Source organism: Taudactylus pleione, unplaced genomic scaffold (assembly GCF_031769625.1).
Source record: "Taudactylus pleione unplaced genomic scaffold, aTauple2 ptg000093l, whole genome shotgun sequence".
NCBI lineage: Eukaryota > Metazoa > Chordata > Amphibia > Anura > Myobatrachidae > Taudactylus > Taudactylus pleione.
Window position 1 is genome coordinate 5,670,631 of NW_028284495.1, and position 22,382 is coordinate 5,693,012.

The window sequence follows — 22,382 nt, forward strand, 5'->3', positions numbered from 1 at the left end:
TCCTGGACTTCCCTCTTAATTGATGATTGCAGCCACCTGTGGTGAAACACCTGCCTCATCAATTACCCAGTTCAACACAGGTGACTGCAATCATACATTAGGTGGGAAGTCCAGGAGCAGAGTGATTTGTACCTAATGGAACGGGTCATGTTGGAGAGAAGGCAGTTGGTGTGACTCCCCTATTTGAATTTTGAACTGTACTGCAGCCCCACCCCTGGAGCCGCCACCAATCATAAATTACCAGGGAAGTCAAGGACCAGAGCATGGTGTCCCTCCTGGAGAGGGTCATGTTGGGAGGTATAGTGTCAGGATTCTGACTGTCAGGATGCTTCTGTCGGTCATCTGACCAGCAGCATCCCGACTGCCAGGATCTCATACCCAACCCCACAAAGCACAGCCAGGGACAAACAGAAGCACACAGCAGAGCCAGCGACTAACAGCAGCACACAGCACAGCAAGGGACTAACAGCAGCACAGAGCACCAGTGTTTCCACTTTTGGGTTTTCTCCCTCCAGTTGTTTGGCAATGTTAAGGTATACTGTTTCCATCTTTGGAGTTTTTTTCCCTGGTTGGATAAAATATTTTATTTTTTTCTGTAGTTACAGTAGTTGTGGCAGCTCTCCTGTTAGGTAATCAGCACAGCATTTTATGAAAAAATGTGTCAGGGAATTTTTCCTGGAAAACCAAGACAAAAACTGGTAAAGACCAGGAAATCTGAACATTTGAAAGTGGAAACACTGCAGAGCACTTCAGGGACAAAGCAGAACACTGCAATCATGGACTAACACCAGCACACAGTATTGCCAGTGATTAACAACAGCACAAAGCACAATCAGGGACTAATAGCAGCACACTTTGCTTTCAGGGACTTAAGTTGGGTACACATTGGAGATATTGGCCCGATATAATGTTTCGAACGACATTTAGATGTGTCCACATCAGGAGCATTTGGGAAAATGTCCGCCACCATTTTCCCAGCGATTTTTGCAAAACAACGGACGGGTAAGTATAAAGACTAAGGGGTCTAGTTACTAAGCAGTGTTAGGAGACAGAGTGAAAAGTGATAAGTCTGTGATAAGGTGCCAGCCAATCAGCTCCCAACTGTCATTTTTCAAACACAGCCTGTGAGATGACAGTTGGGAGCTGATTGGCTGGCACCTTATCACAGACATCACTTTTCACTCTGTCTCCTAACACTGCTTAGTAACTAGACCCCTAAATGGGTGCAGGGTGTGCGGTGTGGGCCCCCCTGGTTCCAGACTGCACCCATAGATATGTCCCTGGTCCACATACATCTAGCCTCCTTGTGCGTTACACAGCCCTTCAAGTCGCGACATGCTGTGGCCTGACTTAGTAGCGCTGAGTGTCTATTTGTTTTCAAATGCGTCTTATTCTCACCACAGCTGCTGACACTGTAACGTAGCTTTTCGCGTGCAGATACACCCGCAGTTACACACAGAATATAGGCATGCTGCATATCATCTTCATCAACAGAAACTGCTTGTGCGTTCTATTCGCATCAATGTGCGAATGACACATTTGAAGGCAAAAACTTGCACATAAAAGACGCTCGGTGATATTGAGTCACACGGCACTCAAGCGTTATGTGTTACGTGACTTGTAGTGCTCGGAGGATAGATGTATGTGGACACATCTGTATCTACCAGATCGCTCTGTGTGTACGGTCAATCTGAGCGATCTTGTGGTCGTAAGCGATATCTTCCCATGAGCCTCGCTGCACAGCCAACCGGACGATATCACACATGGCGCCATACAAGGTAATGAAGGACGGACTGAGGGATAGTTCTGATGTATACAGCAGATACAATATTTCGACCCATCAGCCGCCATATTGACCAGGTAAACATCGTCTAGAACCCGCGTCTCCCCCCCCCCCCCCGAACTGGGAACACTGGTCTCTGAAGCAATCAGACTAAAGCTGGCCACACATCTAAAGATTATCTGTCCAACTAGCTAACTAGTTGGTTGGTTGGCATGAAAATCTGGTAAGGTATGAAAGCAAATGACAATCAGCAATTTGCTCCCAAACGCTGGAAAATGGACCAAAACTGTTGTTTGAACAAATAGTTTAGATCAAACATTTAACAAACTTGTCTGAACGACCATTTTCATCTGTTTTCTGGCATTTAGAAGCAAATTGCTGATCATCGTTTACTCCCATACCTTACCAGATTTTCATTCCAACCAATCAACAAGTTGGCTGGTTGGATGTAAGTTGGTCTAGTGTGTGGCCAGCTTAAAGAAGCCTCTGATCGCTTCAGAGGCCAGCGTTCCAAGTGATGCATTGCGCGGGTTATGTCCTGACGTCACCCACGATGTGAAGAGCCTGCCCTGCGCTCCTGCTGAATCTAGTTAGATCCAGTCAGAGGCAGCGCGAGACAGAGAGGGAGTCAGAGCAGTCAGGTAAGTACTGGGCTGGGGCTCTACTTTAGGGGGCACTGCATAAGGGCCAAAACTACAGGGGGCACTGCATAAGGGGCACAACTACAGGGGGCACTGCATAAGGGCCAAAACTACAGGGGGCACTGCATAAGGGGCACAACTACAGGAGTCACTGCATAAGGGCCAAAACTACAGGGGGCACTGCATAAGGGCCAAAACTACAGGGGGCACTGCATAAGGGGCACAACTACAGGGGGCACTGCATAAGAGACACAAATAGGTCATGCTCCTGCAAATGTCATACCAAAGGCGTTCGCACAAAAATGGGGCATGGCCATGTGACAGCTAGGCCACATCCCATTTTGCGTGTGTGTTTCCTGTCGGCTCTTTAGCTAAGCTACAGGTATTATTTGTCTCTGACTGGTTGGCCACCCCGGGTCTAGTGTCTACACAGCATAAGCAGCACACAACTGGTGCAAGACTAACAGCAGCACAGAGCACTGTCAGGGACAAAGAGCAGAGCACAGCATGGCCATTTACTAACAGGCTCAGCAGCACACAGAATATCAGCAACAGCATCACAGCAGATGGTCACAGCCCTGCCCAACTTCCCCTCCCCTGTGTGTGTGTGAGACCGTATGTGTGTGTCTCTCCTAGAGTCCCAGTCTGACTCCAGTACAACGCGAGATCTCGGGGCACTCTCGCGATGTCAGATCGCCGCCGGAAACAGGCAGCAGCCTGAGCGATGCTGAGTCGTCAACAACAACAACAATAACAAAGGGATCTGCTTCCAGACTGCCGCCCGGACTCTGCCCTGGTAGGACGGGGTCACAGGTGGGGGAGACAGGGAAACGTCACTGGGGGAACCGGTGCGGCTCCCGGTTGTGATTTACGTGTAGAAGGAGCAGACAGCTGACAGCCCCCCTCCCCGGCCTGGGATAGGAGACCCAGGCCTGTAATCCACCATCCTCACCCAGCATCACAGCCCTGTGCGAGACATGCCATCTCCGTGTGCACAGGGCCACCAGGGTTGTGTATGCGAAGGGCCACAGAGCCTTCCTTATATGTCTGAGCACTACACCTGCCACTGCATTGTGTGACAGCACAGCTTGTCTGTACTCTGTATATGCTGTGACAGCACGCCAGTCTTCCTGTAAGATATAGAGATATATATAATGCCCCATGGTCAATGCATAATCATGGTGTCTCAGGGGTGTACAGCTTTATTTATTTTTTTAGTGGGGGGCTATGACCCATATACTTACTCATGTTATGCTTTTAGATTTTAAGTTACTTCTAATTGATTTACTGTTCTCTATTGTATTACAGTTTTGCACACAATATTAAAATAAATTATATGTGGTGTATGCTGTGTTATAAACAAGAGGATCATGAAAACAGTATCATAATACTTGATTTGGGGCCTGACGTATTTAAAGCCATTGTAGAATGTTCTATATACGTAGTTCCATAATATTTGTTGTTATGACCCCAACAGCAGATATTGAATGTACTAAATTGCTGCCACGTTAACAGCGCTGTTGTGTTTTGGCACAGTCCTTCACATACGCTTCATCTTTCATTCCATATACCTTAGTCAGTTACCCTTGTTTATCTCCTGTTAACCATCAGGTACCCAACTACACCTGCTCCCAACTTGTTCTCTTTGCCACATTTGGCTAAACTTGTTCTAATTTAGGGCCTGATTCAGACCAGCTCGCAAGCGGGTCGATGGTGCCCTACTGCGTATGCGCACGACGGAGGGAGCTCCGTCGGGTGCATGCGCGAGACCCGGCTAGCGTCGGGGTAGCCGTCGCTCCGGGTCTCGCACCAAAGGGGGCGTGCTGTCGATGTTGATTGACAGCACGCCCCCTTTGGTGGGCTTGCTGGGGGTGTTGCTGCCAGACGGAGGCGTTCCCATGGGAACGCCTACCGTCTGAAGCCGGCCCCACTGACATCACTAGTGATGTCAGTGGGAGTGCTTTTGGCTCTGATAGAGCCAAAATCACTCCTGGGCTTGCGGCAGCGAGACCCTAACGCAGGGTCTCCGTCGCAAGCCCGATGGTAGCGATGGTCTTGACCATCGTGACCATCATCATGGACGCTCGCTATAGCTGTGGGTGAGCGTCCAAGAGGCCGCTCCATTTTCATGTAGGAGGGCCCTGGTTCAGAGCGAGCGCTCTGGTCAGAGCGTCCGGCTCTGAGGGCCTGATTCAGAGCCGCTCATAAGCTGCGAGCGATGTTCGCACAACTGCGCATGCATATGGGTTGTAATACGCATGCGCGAACCAGTCATTGCGGTCGGAAATTGTGTGCTCGCAAAATAGCGAATGCCTGCTAATTTGAGTGACAGAATGAGGCGTTTGTAGGTGGTAACAAGGGAAGGTGCTTGAAAACGGGGAGTGGAGATCCGAACGCAGGCGTTACAAACGGTCAAAACGGGTGTTTTAAGGGTGTGCATAATTAACAAAGCAGCGTCATCGACCACGTCACTTGGTTGTCTTTTAGCCTGAACTGCTCGCATGATTGCGGTAGGAAAATCCTACCACAAGCACTGCGAGCAGTTCATACGCCTTTCGATGTACTCGATTAATCTAATAAACAGCGGAGATGACGTAGGATGTGAGCGGCCAGGGGGCATTTTTAAAAAAATAGCGAGCGCATGTTTCGTTCGCTCGTTCAGACATAGAGGCATCAACAGACCGCAAAGAGCGAGCGCTGTATTTAAATATCCAGCCCCTTTTTCTGAACGAGCGAGCGCAAATAGCGTCCGGCTCTGAATCAAGCCCTGAACCAGGCCCCTAGTTCCACTCTGTTAGCATCACATTTTGTTTGCAGCTTGTTCTAAACACCTGATGCAGCTATGACATTTGCAGTGTAGTCAGGTACCATATTCGATACATATGCAAGCTTCAGCAATAAACTAGTCTGTGACACTCACTCGTGTAATTCACATGTGTCCCAAATTAAAGGGTTTATATGGCAAGTGTACGCATTAGCATAAGGTTAGTTATTTTTTTTATTAACATTTACTTATATAGCAAGGGCATTCTGTTGTGCTTTACATTTGGGAACAAAACAGTATTAAAACAAGACTGGGCAATAACAGACAAACTAAAAGGTATGAGGGTCCTACTCACAAGCTCACGCTCTTGTCCAGATCATCAATGGGAAACATTGATAGTCCGGGACTGATGGATGTTTTTTTCCATTAATGGCAGATGAGTACTTGCCACCACTGATGGATTCATACTGATATTTATGGAGACATGTCAGACTGTTCGCATAGAACACGTTTCTTACACATCTGTCCTGTGAGTGGCTTTGCAGTTAGAGATGCTTATGTTCCTCCTTCTCAATGCTATATCAGAAAATTAGGTGTTCTTGGCCCCGAGTCTGCAATGTGATGATGGGGTGTCCTGTAATTGGAGGCAGTGATCACTATTCCCTGTGCTAGGAGAAAGTACAGTGTTTTCCCACCAGTATACTGTATATAGTAGCCTACACTAGGTGGAAAACGACAGGGCGGGCAAGGAGTGACAGAAGATAACCTGCTGCAGTACACATGGATCTGAGTGTTACACTATTTTGAGCGTGCAGAGTAGCAACACTGTCTAGTGTTACACTAATTCACTCGTGTAGGGAATTGATCATCACTGTGCAGTATTATACTTCACTAGTGAAAACGTTGATGGTTCAGACCATTATTGGTTTCCCGGAGATGGTTGCCTGACATCGATGACAGAGTGATAGTGACATGATTGATGGGCACACCTTTAATGTGCAACCCTACATTAGCATCTTAAACCACTTACCATAGTCACATATTCCCATACCTCCCAACATTAGATTATTGTCACTCGGGACATCCGTGCGCCGAAGGCGCACGCTCACGAAAAGGGGGCGTGGCTTGCACGTGAAGGGGCATGGCCTATCGGCACCCCCCGTTTTCATCACTAAGAGGCGTGCCCAGCATCTCCGAGGGCTGCCCCCGGGTTTCCCTCCGTACTGTGAATAGATGCTGTGCGCATGCGCACAGTATCTATTCTCGCTCTGCATACACTCTGCTCTGCTATGCAGAGCAGCGGTGTATGCTTCCCCCAACTTCCCCCCCCCCACCGCGGGACGGGACTGTCCTGCTGAATGCGGGACAGTTGGGAGGTATGTATTCCTGTTTGCACCAAACTTTGAGACACACAGCAGTCAGCCACAGTACTTTTCCATTCACTTGTTGCACCTGTTATCATTGGGTTAAGCTGGGTACACACTATGCAGATCACTCTGAAGATCAGATAAATGCTCTGATACTCAGGGGTAAATTTACTAAGATGAGAGTTCTATTTAAGAAGTGATGTTGCCCATAGCAGCCAATCAGATTCTACTTTTCATTTATCTAGCTCCTTCTAGAAGATAATACCTGGAATCTGATTGGTTGCTATGGGCAACATCACTTCTTAATAGAACTCCCATCTTAGTAAATTTACCCCTCAGAACGGTTATCTGATCAGTGTGCACCCCATATATACTGAGCTATTATCATCTCAGTGTGTATTTTCTTCTATTGGATTGTGACGTCAGTCATCTACATTTTTAAGACGCTCATAAGATGCGTCCTCAACATCCGACCATTACAGGAGCAATTAAAGCCATTTATCATCAGCCCTTCTCTCCCTTCTAACCACGTTCCCATCAGGCCCCGCTCACATGTCCAGCAGGACCTCCCCCCCCCATCCACCTTACATCACTTACATGAATATCAGACCGCATCTCTTACATGCCCATCTGTTCTGAGAAACATATTAAAAGAAATGTAATTTCACATCTAAAATAGATTTGAAAAATTAGGAGATGCAGCCATTATTATTAGAGATGATTTGTTTTGTTCTACTCTGTTCTTTTCACCAAATTAGCACAAGTTCAAATTTATCCTAATGGCTATCCAAAACACGTGAGACCTGAATAACCAATAAGATGCTGTTTCTCAGATCCCACCGTAACCGTGTAGGACCAAACCGCTCATCCTAATAATTATAATGATTATTATTGATCACTGCAGATGCAGCTAATATTACTGTCATTATTACTGATCACAGGAGAGGATGCAGATAACAATGATAAAAGCTGTTATGGCCAATAAATGTAACATTATTATGATTTATGGAGAACAAGGTAAAAGGAGGGACAGCACCTCATGGGTTGGCATACTTCTAGTACAAAATTCCTATAAATTCAATGCTTATTATTTATAGTAAGTTTGACTTACACAACACAAGACCAAACAAAAAAAAAAATACAGATTAGCTTTAGATTTATTATTTATTTTATTTACAGTTTCTTATATAGCGCAGCATATTCCGTTGCGCTTTACAATTGTCAACATTGATAGAACAAAACTGGGTAATAACAGACAGATATATAGGTAGGAAGGCCCTGCTCGCAAGCTTACAATCTATAGGGAAATAGGCATTGATACACAAGGATAGGTGCTATATATTGCATCTTGGTCCAGCCACAATGCACAGTTTCTTGGTTGGCTGCAGGATCCAGTCACACAGGAATGTCGGCCAAATGTCATGAGGATGTGAGAGAAAGACAATGTGTGAGATTATGTGTGGACTGTAAAAGGGGATGTAACTAGATATGGTAACTATGAAGGTTGTGAGGGCGGTTCTGGGATCTGATAAGCTTGCCTGAAGAGGTGAGTTTTCAGGGATCGCTTGAAGGATTGGAGACTAGAGGAAAGTCGTATTTAGATAACCCTAAGTAGCAACAAATGGAGTCCTTATTAGTTGAACCTAATAAGATGGCGCTAGTATATAATTAGGTCAGGAGTGCTCATACTGTATACTATCACCATTTTGACTGATCTCAGGATGCGGTGGGTGTAATAATAACACTGATATCCTACACTGCAGCTCCGAACTCACCACCCCAGGTCCTCTTGGACAGCTGCTTTCTCTGCTCTCTAACCCCAGCTTTCGAGTCTGCGCAGCCCCAATGTTTACTCACCCCCTCCCCCATATACAGCCCACCTCTATCCCCGGTACAAACGCCCCGCTCTCCTCACTTACATGCTACTGCTATTGTATAAAAGATCCCCAGGGATCTTGTGTCACCAGAGCCACCCTCTGATTGGCCACTGATCAGGGCAGCCTGCAGTATAAATCTTCTGAAAGTACTATTATCCAGGTGACCCAGCCTCTGTCATTCAGCAAGTGGGGAGAGAACCCTCGTGTAAACCTAGGAAATTTAAAATGGAGATTTGTCTGTTTATATTTGTTTTCCATCCACCTGATGAGGTTATTGTAAGTTTCTCACAATGTTCAACTCACTGCAATCACTTTTGACCTATTCACACCACAGTGCACCATTTTTATATGGTGATAAATATGAAACAGTCCATTGTGAAAAGGCTTTTAGATCAAAGATACTGTACATGCCAGTGGGTCTTTTTCATTAAAGCTCTGTTGCCTTCACTTTTTTGGCTTTAATAGAATATGAAAGTATCTTCAGTCTATTTTTTATTTTATTTTGAGCAGATGACAAACCATGGATGAAAAAAGTGATAATAGGCGATCAGTGTGATACGTCTTATGTTTGGTTATCTAGTTAAATAAGAGAATACTGATTTAATTTCTATACTCCAGATAGATACTTTTTTGAAAATCCTTTAAAGCCTACAACATTATTTAGCTGTGACAGAGAAAAGGAAGTCAATGGGGTAATTTCAGGGGATGTAGTCAGCATCCTTGCAGACAGGGATGCCGGCAGTCTAAATACCGGCGCCAGGATCCTGACCGCTGGCATCCCGAAGGTAAGTGTTAAGGGTTAGACACTAGGCGGAGGGTTAGGGTTAGGCACTAAGGGTGGAGGGTTAGGTTCAGGCACCGGGGTAAGGGTTAGGTGTAGGGAACTTACCTTCCAGTGTTGGGATTGTGAGTGTCGGGATGCCGCTGTTGGTATTCTAACCCCATTTCAGATAGGGACAAATTACAGGTGTTGCCTACAATGTGCCTTTGGAGCACCAGCAATGGTATCCTAAACTGCATCAATTTTGTTCTAAATTCACCCCTAAATTGTACATTTTCAATCACAGACCTATATGGGTGCTTAATAAAATACATGATTTAGGGGCTATCGTGAGTGCAACATAGGAGTGTACTAAATCGCTAGCATCGTACCTATTTGAATCAACCCTAATATGTTATAGTAATACTGCTGGTTGGCATTATGATATAGCCGGTGTGCGGGAGTAGGTAGCACAGCAAGTAAGTAGCAGCCCATCGTGCACCCTCACCCCCTCCAATCTGGCATTTCACTTAACTGATGGGCACCAGCTAGTAGAGGGAAAATCTGTGTCTGTGAGGCTGCAGTGGTTGTATTCATTACAGGATGAGCCAGGGTCGAGGTAGAACTGGCGTTCGGCATCCTCGTTCTGGGGGTGGTGGCTACTATAGGGTGAGCTGGGGTCTCAGGTGGAGGGGTTGGCTGGCATCCTCCTTCCGGCGAGACGGTGAGCGACACTGTGACACGGCCGAACATCTCACTGCACTGACGTCTCATGTGGAAACGACTTTCGGCTACGTCACAGTGCTGGACGGCAGGGGCATTTTGCTGGGTAAAATGCCTGAGAAATATAGCATGGGAAGAACACTAAGAAGGCCTGATCCAGAGATGGATGCAAAGCCTATGTTTTCACAGTTTGCTGACGATTACATTACATGCATCTGAGTCGCACGGCACATGTGTTTTGATTGATACCCGTTGTCGCTCACAGTGAGGCTTTATTTTCAAAGTGATTGACAGGCAGGGACCATTTGTGGGCTGCAGTGAGGGGGGTGGCAACTCAAGCAGGTGTGTCGCTACTGTTTTTGGCCGTGTCTCAGCCTGCAACTACGGTCCCGTACGCAGTTGCAAAGGCTCTGGAATCTCAAGTCTGATTCCCAAAACCATAGGGTTAACTCTGTTGGACAATTTACTGATCTGCTTCCAATGGTACGTCTTTGTATGCAATTGCATTGATTTGTAAAGATGCCAGTGGGTGTCTAAATACAAATCTAGAAGACTGGGACATTTGCATATTTTTGCGATGAGCTGTGCAGCCATCTCTGAATCAGACGCATAGTTTAGATTTGTTTGTAATAATTCTGTGTTACCCCAGAACTCCAAGACAACACAGCACTTTTACTGAAAAAGTAACCAAATTAGTAGCAAGTGCCTTTTGCTTGTAAATAATTTGATGTTACCTTTTGAAGTGTTTCTGCCATAAAAATACAAACATCACGTTTTAATTTATTTTTAAAGTTCACTTCACTTTGAGGCCTAATTTTTAGTGATGTATTCTGCCTTTTTAAAACTTTTACTACAGTTACCTGATACATGCTTTGAACCGGTGTTTGCTGTTGGCTGCAAATATTAAAATCATAAATTTATTTTCTGTAGCAAGAAATCATTCTTGACTCATATAAACGTTGTTTCATTGGCATGAACATTTTACATAGCAGATATCCTGTGGTTGGTTGTGGCTGGAAGGAAGTGGATGTCTTACAAGGAAAAAGCATAACAAACATATCACCATATTTACAATCAAGATCTTAGAAAGTATTTAATTAGTGTTGGTACCCAGGTATGAACACTGCAACACACATGTCCAATGTTAGTTTAGCTTTCCTCGGTAAGTTGGAAGTGATACAGAACATCCTCTATTACCTCATATTTTCCAAGCTGAAATAAGTAAAAAATAAGAAAAAAACAAGAGCCCCAAATGTTCTGGCATTTGAATGTTGGGCAACTGCAATTTATAATTTTAGCTTTATTACGGTAAACCATGACTCAACGTTTTTAGAATGAAAAGCTGCCTAGCAATCAATCTACATCATGCATGTTATTACTTCCACAAATTCCTTATTGTGTTATTTGCTTCTTAATTGGTTGGCTTAAGGTGCCCATACATCTGACAGGTTTTTCCGCGATCCTGCGACGCGATCGGAAATGCCGGTCTGCCGGGGGGAAACGCCGGCTTCCAACATCGATGCTCAGCGATCTGTCGCAGGATCACTGAAAAATGACATGTTAAATGTCCCCGATTTGATGATCGCGATGGTCAAATCGGGAAAATCCAACATGTTGTATTTCTGCGGTGCCGGGTTGCAGCATCACGGGATCTCAGCAGTCCATTGCTAATGGATGGGCCCCATTACTCTCTTGCTAGCCATTCCTCTTACATTCCTGAAACTGCTGTTATTAGGCCGTAATGCACAGTAGTGGGGTGTTTTATTGTACATCTCCTGCAGTTACAAAAATTGTAGTCAATAAAGAAATAATTGCAGTGTACAGTTAAGTCCATGGATGTCTTGAGGGATCAGCTATAAAACTATGCCTCTCCCTTATGAATTCTCTAGGTATTATTTAAATTAGCTGGTTGTATGGGCAATTGTTCCTATAAAACTTATCATGTGATCGTTCAGAGCTAATGTAATAAAAGCTGTTGCCTATGTTTCCACCATTATCTCATTAGCCAGTGTTTGATATTAATATATAGCAAAGGCCATGTATTATCCCGCTAAGTAAGGTACATGAAATAAGGTAGAAGTCCACCATTCTCTTGTTTATTTACCTGCTGCAGTTTGCAAAGTTAGAAGAGAACTTTTACTTTTAACAGTTTGGCTGACTTGCTTTGCAGAAATCCACTGTGGTGATTGGTTGATATCAGGTAGGGGCAGGGCAAGACATGTCACAGTAGCTCAAATAACTGCATTCTCAGCTTTTTGACCTTTTATATATCCTGATGAGACCTATTTCGGAAGATGTGTGAGGATTATAGAGCTTTTGTAATATAGTAAAGAATACTTCCTCCGTTATGGAGATTGTTCAGTGCACCACTGTTAGTGCTACAGCTGCAAGAGACTCCTGCATTCCTACAGGTCGCTCTGATTATCTTGTCACTAATGTTCCCCCCACAAGCAACTCCTTACACAGAAGTAATGACAGCTATATGTAAAGCTGGATATACACACATCAGATATATCTCCAGATGATTGTTGTTCATACACACTAAACAACCATTATCTGTCAGCTGGCCGGGGAGCGCGTTACACCCTCCTCCCCTAGGTTTCTGGAGCATGTTTATGGGGGAGGAGGGTGCAACGCGCTTCCCGGGCCAGCGGGACCCACGGCCAATGCACAGATATATTGTGCATCGGCTGTGCAGCACAGCCGATGCACAATCGTTCACAGACATATTGCTGCTGGTACACACTGGCCGACGCACACAAGATATTTTGGCCGATCAATTGGTCGGCCAATATATTAGCCAGTGTGTACCCAGCATAAGGGTTGAAGCTAGTAATTGATGGCAGTTTTATTAGCTACTGTACAATGGGGCATTGGTGACAAGAATCTGTCGAGCCCTGCTTTTCCAGTAACATAAATGACTTAATCTCTCTCCATAATGATCCATGGTACACTAATAAAAAAATAAAAATAAAAAAAAAATTGCGATTAAGATGAGGTGCGTCTCTTTTCTACCCTAGTGCATGCTGCATTGTCAAAAAAGTTTGAACAATGTCGTGTTTACTACATTTATGCGTGTGGTTTTTCATGCATGTATGTTTTGCTGGTAAGTATTTTCTTTATCATTGTGTAAAATTTTACAATGCAGCTACACTTAAGGTACAGTCCTGCTAGAACGTCTGTGAACACTTTAGAATTCTCTGAATTTCTGTATGACTGTGACTAAATGTGTTCAGATCTTCATCTAAGTGATAACAATAAAAAAATACAATAAATCTAATAGCTTACAAAATGATATTCCTTTTAATTTATTAATTAAAATATTCCAATATTAAATATTTTTGTCTGAAAAAAGTATGTGAACCTCTAATATTCAGTAATTAGTGTAACCCCCGATAAGCAGTAATCAGTGTAACCCTAATAAGCAGTAATTAGTGTAACCCCCAATAAGCAGTAATTAGTGTTACCCCAATAAGCAGTAATTAGTGTAACCCCCAATAAGCAGTAATTAGTGTAACCCCAATAAGCAGACTACTTTTCTGAAAACTGCGACGATCTCAGCAAGTAGAGAGATGGAAGAGAGGTACAGGGCAGCTGGGATGTAAATATGCTTGCGGACTATTGCTGGTGCCTCAAGTGTAGGGTTAGTACATACCCAGCATGCCTTGCCACAGTTCTGCTATTTGGCCATGCTTTAACTGTTGCAAGGCATGCTGGAATTTGTAGTTTAACAACAGCTAAAGGGCCGCTTATTGCCCACTCCTGCTCAAGAGAGATGTTCCAGGTGCAAAACACACACAAGTCTTTGAAAAGGTAATTTCTTTCAGAATAACTGTATTTGTATACCATTTCATATATATATATATATATATACACTGTACAATTGATGCAAATGTAAGTATGATTTGATACAATAAACATCATTTCAAACTTCTTATATAATTTATTTACAAAATATGAACTTTTTTAAACTCGAGAGAGAGAAACAACCGGACCTGATTGAGCAAAATGAGTTATATTGTTGGATTTACTATGCACAAATTATAAAAGATCATTTAAAAAAAACCTTTACCACAAAAATGATGCAGAACAGTGTACTGTATTTGTTCATCGCTCGCACATGTTGAAAATTGGCAAAAACGGTCATCTCAACTTGTTGGAAAATCAAGACCTCAATCTGCATATATAGAATTGTGTCAACCTTTTGTTTATTGTTATCATCTATGAATTTATCTGTTTTCCTCAGTGTTTGCACATGTTTTTGTGGCAAAATAAATTCCTGGTGGGTACGTTTTAATCTTTCTTGCTATGTCTTTCACTTTAGAGGCTCCGTGTTATATCGGCAGTTCTGAAATGGGATTTGTGTGATTATTTTGTCTGTCCCACATGTAACATTATATTTTTCTTTTTCTCCAGTTTCTAAATGAGCAGACCAAGGTGCAAAGCAGTGAGCAGAGGAACATAGAGCAGTCATCATGAAGTTGTATGTATTTCTGGTGAACACTGGAATCACCCTTACATTTGACACAGAGCTTGCAGTTCAAACGTAAGAATATTTAAAGAAAAAATACTTTTTATTTTCTTGTTTTCATTTATGTTTTATTTCTTTCTTAGAAAACTTGTGGCATTCTGTTGCTTTAAAAGAAAACTTTCATTATGTTAAGTGCAAAAGCGACTTGTACATAGGTCTTTCTGTATAGTTATATCTGTATGCAGCAGAATCCCTGACACCAATAATGATGATACAGTAATTGTGAAAATTACAATTTATATTAAGCAATAATATTTTACACACAGTGATACTTGTAGTGTCAGTATCCTAACCCTCCCCCTCTTCCTACCCTTACCCTCCCTCCCCGGTGCCTGAACTTAACAACCACACCCCTACTGCCTAAACCTAACAACCCCATCTCTGCACTCTAAACCTAACCCTCCCCCTAATGCCTAACCTTCCCCATAACCGTAGTACTTACCGATGGGATGCCGATGCTGGGATTCTAAGCGCCAGCATCCCGACTGCAGGGATATTGACCAGATCCGGTGCCAACTAATCAGCTTTTAACTGTTATTTTACAGGCTGTGTTTGAAATATGATAGTTAGGAGCTGACTGATTGGTACTTTATGGGTGAAATTAAATTAGCCGTGGTAATTTACCGTGGGCTAATTGATCTTCCGTGACTATCTAATTAGCCCTGAAGTCAGCCAGCAGGCTGCATTTAACACATATTTATTTTCAGTTCTGAACAAACTAGAATAGATACACGCGATAATTAGCCTGTTATTGGGTGCAAATAGTGGGTTAACACATATGTCCGGGAATTTTTCCCATATTCTGTGTTTTAACACCCGATAACAGATCATTTATTGGGCAACAGAAAAAAAAAGGGGCTATAATTGAATACCCCCGAGGCTACCACCTTTTTTCATCCCCGATATATTATGATTTTGATTTTCTCACTAACTCCCTCCAGGGCTTGATATACTGTATATTCCCCTAAGTTACTTCCTGTTATTAACTGTACCATGTCCACTGTATCTGGGACATTGATCACGACTGATCGTAATTGAATGGAGAGAAGAGAGCTATGTATTAAGTTACATTTTAACTCACCCTACGTGTTCATCCTGATATCTTGATAAATAACATTCCAGATGCTGATAAATAATTTGTTTTACAATTGGCCCAATGTAGTAAGCTGATTACAGAAAGTTTAGAAAAGCAGCATCAATGAAGGTTCACTGAAAATAACATTTTGGGAGGAAATGAAAAATAAGTATTTACTGTATTATTTGATTGCCTCCAGCAGTGGCTGTGTAGTTTCTTTATTTTGGCGAAAGGGAAAATTGAATTTGAATTAAGTTTTAATGCTGGTGATCATGACCCCCTAAAGTTCAGAAGAGCAGGAATTTAGTTCTTTTACTTTAATCGAAGCATCAGCATTTAAAAATCACCTAGATTTGGTCATATCTAATCTGATATGTTAATATATCCATTAGTTATCGTGACTGCTCATATATCACTCAAATATGCTACATAGACTGATTTGTTATAAGAGCATATGGTAAGATAGGGGGATATTATTTAAAAGAATTTACCAAATAGAAGATGAGAGTGAGTTGGTAGTTATTATGGCAGGACTCCGCTCAAAGGTTCAGTTTACTCTGTTCACATTTAAATCTAATGTGTATTTATATGTGATGCATTGCTGGTCTGATCCAGCTGGCCAGTGAGTCAAATATAGGGAAATGTTTTGTTGATGCCGTCGAGTCATGTACAGGAGAAAGCATAGGGCTGTTGTGAGCTTTGGGGACCCGGCGGATTGGGTTAAAGGTGCATCACAAGTAGGTAAAAGAACATATATTTAGGGGTAAATTTGCTAAAGGTTAGGTTTGTTTTCTTGGTTGGTTTTGCAATCCACCCATTTACAAAAGGCAAAACCAACAAAGAAACAACCAAAGGGCGACTTTAGAGCAATGGACAAACTATCGATTGCTTTACATAGACCTGTATATAAACTGCAGATTCAATAAGCATCGGCTTGCAAAGCTGACTGAAACCGACCAAAAATGTACATCCAACCTACCCCATTAATAGCCAGGCCTATGTCAGATGTGTTGGTGTGAACTCTTGCATAGATCACTATAGTCTATGCAGTCTAAAGGTGCGTTCACACGCAGCAAGTTTTTTTGACGACTGAACAAAATAAAAAACTATTACCAGGCTCGGACCTCTGAATCTGGGTTGGTATTGGAAAATAGAAAGGGGGGTGGGCAGCTTGGAGTCTTTCTCTATTTTTCCAATAACCAGCATTAGTCCCCGTGCCATATTGGCAACCAGCTCTAAACTGGTTAGCCCTAGGGTAGACCACACATGGGGTCACCCTCAACAAGGACAACCACCCCTGGCTTTTGGGTGCGGACATAATAGTTAAATAATAATGTTTTTTTTACAGCTGATCTACAGGTAACAGAAAGCCTGCCAGGGCAGGATGGCACTTGTCGAACCACAAGTACCAGCATGCCCAGACAATTTTTTTTGTAGCCGGCCTCCTGGCGAGTGGCCAGGTGATGGTCGCGACCATCGTGCTTGCAATGAAACACTTGTGGTAGGGTCTCATCTGCCACAAGCCCCAGAGAGCTTCCTGCTCTGATAGAGCAGGAAGCTCAGTACTGACATCACTCGTGATGTCAGTAGGCCCGCCCGCAAATGGCAGGCGTTCCTTCGGGAACACCTCCATTTGGCCAGCCACCACCCCCCCCCACTACCCGCCTACAAAATGGGGCGAGCTGTCGATAAACATCGACAGCCGCCCAGTTTTGCTGCGAGCCCCGGAGCGAGTGATTTCTCGCTCGCTCCGGGGCTCGCGCACGCCGCACGTGCGCACTGCCTGACCATCGACCTGCTTACGAGCGGGTCTGAATCAGGCCCGAAGTTCTAACCCTAGTGATCTAGTTGTGCATCATATGTGGAGGCTGATTGAAATGTTTTCAGGATGCTTGTAATCTGGAGAAGTGGTTTGGATAGTGTAGTGCAGTGGTTCCTAAACTGGGTGCTGTAGAGCACTTGCCAGGGTGTCATGGGTTGTTTGTCCAGTACCAAATAACATTTTTAGTCAATGTGATAGGCAAAACAAGTGCTAGTGGTTGCCAATCAAAAAAATATATGGACAAAAAGAGGCGCTGCCTTGTCAACCACCACATAACTGAACCTAAGGGTGACAGGTAAGCACAATTTACTGTACTTCATTTAATAACTGTTGCTATATTTCTCAATTTCCCGAGGATAAAATACTAATACTCTAAGGCGCCATGAATCGAATATGTTTGGGAACCACTGGTGTAGTGTACTGTATAACATGGTTTGCACATAAAGTAATGACAGAATAGTTAAAAGAAAGTTCAACAAAAAAAAAAATACTGTGAAGTGCAGGGGATATGACTGTCCTGGACAATCTCCTAAGTATATTTGAGCTTTGTATCTTGTGTTATATCAGTAAATTTTATAACAGGCTTTTATCTTCCCTAGATCTAAAAAGATGTGGCCCACCCCTGTGAAAAGAAATCAGGCATCACTGTTTAATATCATTGTATCTTGCCCAAGTCCAGGCTTTACATTCCTTTTTGGCTATCTGTGTGTCTTTTGGATGAGATTACAATGGAAAAGGAATTACAAGGATTACAATGGAAAAGGAATACACTTAGGTTCAGCTTTTAACACTGGATCTCTGGCGGCATCTACAGTGACTGATTTACTCTCAGCCTGGTGCCAACAGATTTCCATCATATGTAATACCATGATATCCTCTCTTTCGTATTATTATCTATTTGTTGTCTGATAAATGTTTGCTTTATTATTTTATACTTTTTTCATGCTAAAACATTTTTACTTACGACTAGTATCCAAAACACACAGCCTTTACTAGCGTCTTTATGTTAACTCCACAGCCGATGGGTGTACTATTGAGACGCCCACCGGCAGTGGCATAAATCGATTGATGTGCGTACAAAGACGCACTATCGGTGGACCATTGGACATTGCACCTGCCTATGTCACAGGGACCATGACACAGTCGCTGACATCAACACGCCCGCGACACCCTGGTTTGTTACTGCCCAGAAACACCCATGGCTATCTTCGTCCACCGGTGGCAACCATCGGAATCCTTGTGTAGTGTGTGTCAGATGCATGCGCACAAGAAAAGTAAGCGTCAGTGCTTTCCCTGTGTCCGACTCCCACAAAGTGGCTCTGTTTAACATTTCTTCCATTTCTTATGTTACAGTGTACTAGTGTGCTCTGTCCTTGTTCCCGATTTGAGTGTATTTTGGGTAAACTCAATATGTACAAATGGACCCCACTATTTATTTTAGATATTTTTAAAACCAAGGGTTATAATGATTATTAGAACATTATTTTCTACTGCTGAAGTAAAAAAAAAATATATATAAATATTTAATTTAGACCTTTGTCTTTTTATGTACATAATTAGGGTGACTGATCTTAAGCATGCTATCCAGTCTAAGTATAAGATCGCTGTTCATCACCAGATACTTGTGGTAAATGGAGGAGAATGTATGGCACCTGACAGGAGGGTCTGTAGTTACAGTGCTGGTACTGTGAGTAATAATATTTCATTATATCTTCTTTATTTGTGTAAAGTATAAGCAGCCATAGATATTTTAGTTTTGACAAGAAGATTATTACTTGTCTGATCTGTGATCCTTTGGGTCATTTACCATATATTGGTATTTTTTTTAAAAGTGGGCTGTTTCTATAATCGAAGTAGTAAGGTTAGAGTCCCAGCCCTGGCTCACAATTGGGGGAATGTGAGCGGGAGGGCTAATGAAAGCAGCAAACATTGGGGCTTCTGCTTTGTAATGAAGGAACGCGTCTGGTAGCGCTATTTATCAAAGTACTGGCTGCTCTGCAGTCACCATTATCCGCAGAGTGTAATTGTTATACTAATAGGGGCACTGGCTGTGGGAAAACTGCCTGGTCACTGCAGGTATATGCTATATTAATAGGAAGGTTTGGAGATGAAAGGGTATTTGGTCAGGAGATTGACAGCGACAATTTCACAAGTGAGTCTGTTGCCACTGGCATGCCAACATGGGTGTAATGCTACTTAATGCATCTTACCCTTGTGCAGTGTTATTCTAGCACCATGCACCAGTCGCAACCCATGTAGTTCTTCTTTCGTGCATGGGGTGTCGCTCTCTGCTGTGGTGCTTCTAGCACACTCTGGTCTTTAGCTCAGCAGTTTGTTGCATTAGCAGAGTGTGCTAGAAGCACCAGAGCAGAGAGCGACACCCCAGGCAGGAAAGAGGAACTGCACGAGTGGTGACAGGTGCAGGGTGCTAGAATGAACACTACTTTCGGATGTTATAGCTTTTGACATCTGTCAATCTCTTGACTATATACTCTTTCATCTACAGTGCTGTTTGACAAATTATGTTTTTAAGTTTATGATACAATATGAATATTAATATGCTGCATGTTTTCTTATTCACAAGTCTGTAGTACATATTTATGCTAACAACCTTTTTTTTTGGGTGATCACAGGACACCAATCCAATATTCCTGTTCAATAAAGAGATGATATTGTGTGAACGGCCTCCGGTTATTCCTAGAACCACGTTTTCAGCAGAGAATGAAATGGAATTGAAGGTAGAAGAGTCACTTATGATGCCTGCGGTATTTCACACAGTCGCCTCCAGGACACAGCTTGCAGTGGTGAGAGATTTAAATGTATTAAAGCCTGACAAAAGCATAATAAACTCAAGTGGCCAATGGATATTTGGAAGGTTAGGATATTAATATGGAAAATACATGTTGGATTGGAGCAGGAAATTATTGTAATAGCCAATTCCATTATACGATGCGGGGACGACGGCACGATTACGATGCCGTCGTCTCCCGCGGGGTGAACTGCATACACTGAACGTTCAGACGTTCTGTGTATGCAGATCAATCATCCCCGAACATGGCAACCTGACAGCGGTCGTCAGGTTGACCGTTATGTTTGGGCGATGATTGATGTTAAAAACGACCAGCGGTCGCGCGCATCACTGGTCGTTTTTAACCTTTTACTGCCCGATTTGCGGGCGATTACCAAGTGATGGAGCGATAACGACCATCGTTATCGCTCCATCGCTAGGTTTAATCGCCTAGTGAATGGGCAGCATAACTCCTGGCTTAAAGATGCAGGCAAACAGTGCCAACAACTCTCAGGTCCTTACTTTCAAGAGTGTGGTTTTTTTCCTGACATTTCCTCTGCTTTGTCAACAGTTAGGACATATTGACACGTGTGCTCAAATGTTTGTGAAACACGTGCTGCTTTTAAATAGACACTACAGGTGTGTCCTCATTCACCTAGCCTCAGCCATGCGGAGCGAGTGAGCCACGCCGAGAGGTGTCGCTTGTTTTTCACGTCTTATTCGCCTCAAAATGTGTTTTTGACGCAATCGGATGTGACAAACTGTTTTACAAGACTGCACTAATTCATGTAATATGCAACACTTGTATATCTGTGTGCGACTGAGCCTGCGTATGAAGCACAACAGGACTTGGCGTGGAAGAAAGCCTCGGCCACTGCGTCATAGCTGTCATGGCCAGGGTTTCTCGGCATGGTGGTCACCGGGTTATACCTGTGAGGTCATTGTGGCGAGGGGTCTCTGGCAGTGGTGCTGGTGTTTGGCGAGGGGCATTGGCTATGCGTGGTTCTGTGCGGGCACATTGTCACTGAGGCCTGGTGGTGTTTCCGTTCCGTTTGGCATGGGCGCCGCCATATTGCCTCAGGTCATGTGATTCAAGCTGTCCAATCCTGGTGCGTCTTGTGCTCTTTCCAGCCAGTCACAGTACGGCACCTGGTATTTAGGAAGGTTCAGAGCCTTCATTCATTGCCAATGCAATATGTTTCTCAGCTGCGGCTGAGAGAGAGTACCTGTGCCTTACCTGTCTGCCTGAAAGCGCTACTTGCCTGTTACCTTGCCTGCTCCAAACCTGCTGGACTCACCCTGCACCCTCCATTTACCTTTCCCCTGCCTGAGTACCTGAACCTGCTGTTTCCCTGCACCTTGCCTCACACTCTAACTCCCAGCTGGACTTCATTACCTCTGCCTGCACTTTGTTACAGCTCACCAAACCTGCATACTGGACATTTCCTGCCTGTCACTATCTGGACATTCTCCCATTTACCCCACCACAGTTATCAAGTGCACTTTAGTGCTAAACCTGGACATTTTCTTTTGCCATTCCCATGTCTGCTAAATCACTTATTAAAAACTCCACCTTTTTATTTAAATCTGCTTCTGTGTCACCACTCCAGGTCCACAACAAACCCAGATCTTCACAGTAGCACTTCATATACAGATTCAGACTTAATTGCACAGAAATATACGTGTTGGATGTTAAATTAATCAGTGCAGTCTTGTGAAGAGGTTTTCTCACATCAAATTGCACCTAAGACGCAAAAAGATGCTTGGTGCAAGCCAGACCGCACGCCAAGAAGGGCTGTTTTAGTCAACTGCAACAATAGTAGATGAGGACACGTGTAGATTGATACATGACACATTTGTCCAACTTTTTTATTTTGATGCATGGAATTTTTTTTATTTTAGCTTCCTCTGTCAATTACAAAAGCACAATGAGTTCATCTCCTGGGCGCCACATATACTAATAAATATATTCAATAGAGGAACTTATCTTATATTGTAGAGTAAAATTTATTTTTCGATGTTCTTTTATACAATATGAGAATGACTCAACACATGTAAACAGAAAAAAACAACAGAAATCTAATGCACACAATTCTTATTTTAGAAATTGTACTAAAATGCATCAAGGAATTAGTCCAGAAACCCAACAGACTTTTTTTTTTTTTTTTTTTCTTTAACACCATCGAAAGTAAGTGACTAATCCCTTAACATGCGTCTGTTACTAATGTTTCTACAACTGTTAGGGGTATAC

General features: G+C 43.3%; 1 protein-coding gene across 1 annotated transcript in view; it reads left to right on the plus strand.

The window, feature by feature from the left end:
* Positions 1-3,016: 3,016 nt before the first annotated feature.
* Positions 3,017-22,382, plus strand: part of RB1CC1 (RB1 inducible coiled-coil 1) — a 132,548-nt gene continuing 113,182 nt past the window's right edge. The window contains exons 1-4 of the mRNA XM_088469541.1: positions 3,017-3,220; positions 14,332-14,461; positions 18,904-19,030; positions 19,977-20,147. Of these exons, the coding sequence (XP_088325667.1) occupies positions 14,391-14,461; positions 18,904-19,030; positions 19,977-20,147 (369 nt within the window). The 5' untranslated portion in view covers positions 3,017-3,220; positions 14,332-14,390. The remainder of the gene's footprint in view (positions 3,221-14,331; positions 14,462-18,903; positions 19,031-19,976; positions 20,148-22,382) is intronic.